Source organism: Pteropus vampyrus, unplaced genomic scaffold (genome assembly GCF_000151845.1).
Source record: "Pteropus vampyrus isolate Shadow unplaced genomic scaffold, Pvam_2.0 Scaffold177, whole genome shotgun sequence".
Classification (NCBI taxonomy): Eukaryota; Metazoa; Chordata; class Mammalia; order Chiroptera; family Pteropodidae; genus Pteropus; species Pteropus vampyrus.
Window position 1 is genome coordinate 2,790,028 of NW_011888958.1, and position 4,572 is coordinate 2,794,599.

Below are 4,572 nucleotides of genomic sequence, written 5' to 3' on the forward strand. Positions count from 1 at the left end.
AGAGAACAGCAGAGAAGCAAATGATGAGATGGGACCTTCTGAGAGCTTTAGTGAGATGATACATGAGATTCTTTGATCGATTTTCATGCAGGAAGCTACCTAAGTTGCAACTGGCACCTTCACATTTTATATCTAGTTCATATCAATCGTGAAACTTAGCTTTGGTTTACACTCAGTCCCTAAATATAATATACCCTACTTCTTAATGTTCACCTTTTGATTGATTTCCACGATAGTCTCTTAATGAGGAAACCTGAGTTTATCTGCGTGGTAGATGTGCTCAGGTTTTTCTAACAGAGCTCTAAAAATGGTTAAGATGGCAACTGAGGGAAAAAGTAGAAAGGGACTTCCTTCTAAATTTCGGCAATGAAAATTTTATAGGCAGAGTAAAATTTTTACAAATATACTGATTTTTAGAGATTATTTGCAAATCCATTCTTTATAACATGCAGATGCCTTTGAGGTGCAGTGACTGATGATGAAAAACGCACACTCAACAGGCCACAGGATACGACCAGCTCCTCGGTCTGCCCCAAACAGCCAACACTTTTCTTGCAGAGATTCGTCTGCCTCCCTGAAGATGAAAATCAATGACTTAGAAACTGATTAAACAATTCAAATAGCAACTGATAAATGGATTAACCCTCTATAATGTAATTCTGCAAGCTTTTGTCTTCTGCCTTTCCCAGGTAAGTTTTTCTATTCCTGGAGGCAAAGCAGAGGCATGGAGGAAGTGAAGGCCAGAGGGAATCACATTAAAGTGGGTGAATCCGTTTATCACTTACTGTCTGGATGGTATTTCTGCTCACATATCTTCTTCCTTTTACAGATTTGTACCCCACGGGACCCTGATTAATGTTAGCCAGTGAATAATGAAAGATAGCAGCAGACGCTGGGTATAGTGAGGAGGAAGATACCCCCGTGGTTTAGGCTGATCCCATAAATGGAGAGACTTTTCTCCTTAGTCACAAACAGGGAGTGTTAATGTAACAAAGAAATGTCCACGATAGGTATAGAAAAACAGAGGAAAATGGAGGTGTTTCTCCCCAGGCAAAGAATCTGTCCAAGGCTTTACCCCCAGCCCCCTAGAAACTGAGAATGATTTCAGTGCTCGAGACATGGGCTGTTTGTTCTCACAAGGTTTTGTTTTTAAGATTTTTTTGTCCCAAGATTTTTTGTTTGCCTTTGTATAGGATGGTCTTTACTCGCCCCACTGTTTATAATGGCCATTGGGTGTTTTGGGGCCTTGCCTCCAAGGGCTGGTTGTTCAGAGATGAGAGCAGTTCACTTGACTAGTAGTAGGTAGGGCTTCTGGATGCTCTGTTCATCCAGGGATGCAGTCAGAGGAGCAGAGTCATTTGTATAAAAACACAGAGCTGGGAAATGTTGCAAAATGCAAACTAAACTCTGGGTGGCTTCAAAGATATTACTACTAGTGAATTGAGAGGGCCAAAAAGAAAACAGCCCTAGTTAACCACTTGGTTGTAACAAAACCTCAAATTCTAGACTTAGTATTCTTCCTGGAGCAGATTCTGCTACACTACAGGAGAAGAGGGGCCAATAGAAATATGTCTCAGCCTAAAATTGGATTTTTAAAAAAAATGTTTCTACAGCTCAGAAAGGACCGGATGGGACAGTCATTCCCAATAACTACTGTGACTTCTGCTTGGGGGGCTCTAACATGAACAAGAAGAGTGGGCGGCCCGAAGAGCTTGTGTCCTGCGCAGACTGTGGACGCTCTGGTGAGTGTGGCCCCTTCTTGCATCTGTGCCCGTAGACCAGGAACTGTTCCACTTCATTCCTCTGCCATCTTGCGTGGGGGTCGAAGGGTGGAGTGGAGAAGTGGTGATGCTTTCAAGTGGAGATGAGTTTTCAGGTCCTTTGATATTTTTCTTCTTTGGAGTGTAAGAACTAAAAGTTATGCCCTGGGATCCAGGGAAAAGGGAAAGGAGACGCTTTTGGCTTGCGTTTGGCCTTTCCATGAACTGGGGATTTCTTTGTGTGTGTTGCCGTGGACGACAGCAAGATAGTATGGAAACACCTGGAGACACAGGCAACATGCTTCCTTGTATCCGGTGATGTGCATGTAACAAAAAGATGTTTTTGTTCTGTGTAGTTCGCCTGGGGCGAACCAGAAGAGTATGGAGACATGAATATTGGGAGAGTAGCCACATCTTGAATCGTGGGAGTCAGAGATCCCTGGGCTCCTGGGTAGTTGTATAAATACCATGTCCATTGGCCACTCATCCCATTTCCTCATGTGGGACAGACAAAAGAGACCCCAGGAGATCAAGGAGGCAAAATGGCAGGTGTTCTTAGGGCTAATCTGGAGTCGACTTTGCACATTTTGAAATTTTCATCTTTAACCTATCCAAAGACTAAAGTAAAAAAAAAAAAAAAAAGACTTTGATCTTGTTCTTTCATTCTTAAAATGAGCTCAGCTTTTCAAGTTTTGTTAAGCTCTTGTTTTGTTTTTCAATTTAACCAAACCATTACTTTTGGCTGGTTGTGGTTGGTTGGTTGGTACTACCTATTTTTCCTATTGTTTTATGTCATAACTTGGCCAAAGAGAGAAGATTCCAGACTCATCTTTAGTCTTATCAACTGCTGCCTAGTAGCTGAAATATAGTTCAATTGTGTGATTGGTTCCAACAGTGAGGAGTCATTGCTTCTTTCCATACTTCTACTGAGTGTCTTTTCTACTCCTAGTGCCAAGGGAAGGACTGAGGTGACCCTACTTGGGTTTACCGTAGTAACTCAGTTCTTCCTTTGCTCTGTCTGCAAACCTTAGCTTTAGTCCTTTCATTTTGGAGTTTTGGATTGTTTAGGGTTCAAGACTGACTTGAGTAGCAAATCAGTAATTGAAAAAGGACTGGTTTCCATTGCACACAACATTAAACACCCCGACACGGTGGCCCATCTGTGCAATTCTGTCAGTTCATTTATTTTCCAAATATGATACCTAATGTCAAACTTTTTACTCTATTGGTGCTAGCTTAGGAAAGAGGGCCCATCTGATAGTGGACCCTGGGTTTTAGATACTTAAAAAGAAAATGAAACAAATGAAATTCAACTCAGTGTTTTTTATAAGTGAATGATCAGATAAAATCTCTGCCACTAGAAGCAAAGTCACTTGCTGGAGTGATATTCTAAGCAGAATGATATGGACTGCTGTGGGTTTGGGATGCATTAGAGAGGGCAGCTTCAGAATTTTCATTGCAAACAGCTGTAAATTTCCCCCTTCCTTTCTTATAAAGACGGGGTACTTGAATCTGATTGATCCATGGGGGACCAGAAGTAGGCAGTTGTTTTTTTTCTACCTAAAGCCTCTCTCTTCACAGCCTTTACTCAGCTTTTTCTTCCAAGGATCTGTCTGCTATGTGACTCAGGGGGCCGTTGTATACCAGCCTAGGTGTTTTCATTGCATTTGTCAAGGATTAATTGTGGCGGATAATTTAGTCAAGGTCTGACTCTGATATTCCTGAAATAGTCGATACCTTGGGAATAAACAAGTGGCATTAGCCCATGGGATGTGCTTGTTAAGGCAGGTGGGTATATCTACTTCTTTAGGGCCTCCCGGGAGTCCTTCCAAGGAAGACTGTGGAGCTCAGGAGAGCTATCTTTCCCTTCCCACCTACCCCATTACCTCTGTTTCCGGGGGCGAAACTGAGATTCCTGATATTGGCACCATAAGTGGCACATTATGACCTCATTTGGGAGCAGTCCTGGGCCCATTTAGAATGTAAAAAGTTTAAACCTGAGTTTTACCAATTTCAGGATACTGTATTTTATTAGGCTTTTTAACCCCTGTTTTACACTTTGTTAGTGCTCTGAGTTAGATATGACAACTCTGGACTTTCCGGGGTAACTAAGACCTGGGTGTGTTTAGTGGCTGGAGTGTGGTGTGAGTGTGCATGTGCACATGCATGCCTGTGTACACACACATGTATGTGGGTGCAGATCGCAGAAATGTCCTCCAGTGGTTAAAGAAAACGAGAGACTCTTTTATTATCTACCACTCGTCAGACTTTCCGACTTTTGTTTGCTTTCAGTGCAAATGAACTACATGGTGTAGGAGCAGAATTGAAAGGGTACCGAAAGAATGGGATTAGAAATGGGTAAAAATAAAAATAAAATGGATGAAGGCTTAACCACCTTGAACAGTGTATCTGACAGTAATACCTTTGTAAAGCTGACTGTCAAAATGAAGGACATTGTGCAAAGGAACACCAACAGAAAACACCAAAGAAATACCAACCAGGCTTAAAAAAACCACCAAGGAAACTCATTGTCTGGGGCAAGATTGAGTGAATGTGCGTGTGTATGTATGCATACTGAAGAGAAGAAAGAAAGATCGTGGGTGAATCTTTTGCTGTCAGAGCTGTGGACATATATATTATGGTGGAGACGATGCCTTCTCAGGGAGGGAGTAATCCTTTACTCTGAAAGTGTTGACGTTGCCCCTTTACCCCAAATCCCTGTCGCCAGGTGATGCACCCAGTTAATCTCTTTTGGTGTGAAATGGTTTATGATCTTACTATGAAGAATAACACTGTGATAATGTAATAAGAA

General features: G+C 42.0%; 1 protein-coding gene across 1 annotated transcript in view; it reads left to right on the plus strand.

Moving 5' to 3' along the window:
* DPF3 (double PHD fingers 3) overlaps positions 1–4,572 on the plus strand; it is a 204,006-nt gene that overhangs the window by 197,028 nt on the left and 2,406 nt on the right. The window contains exon 8 of the mRNA XM_011370920.2: positions 1,614–1,742. Within this exon, the coding sequence (XP_011369222.1) occupies positions 1,614–1,742 (129 nt within the window). The remainder of the gene's footprint in view (positions 1–1,613; positions 1,743–4,572) is intronic.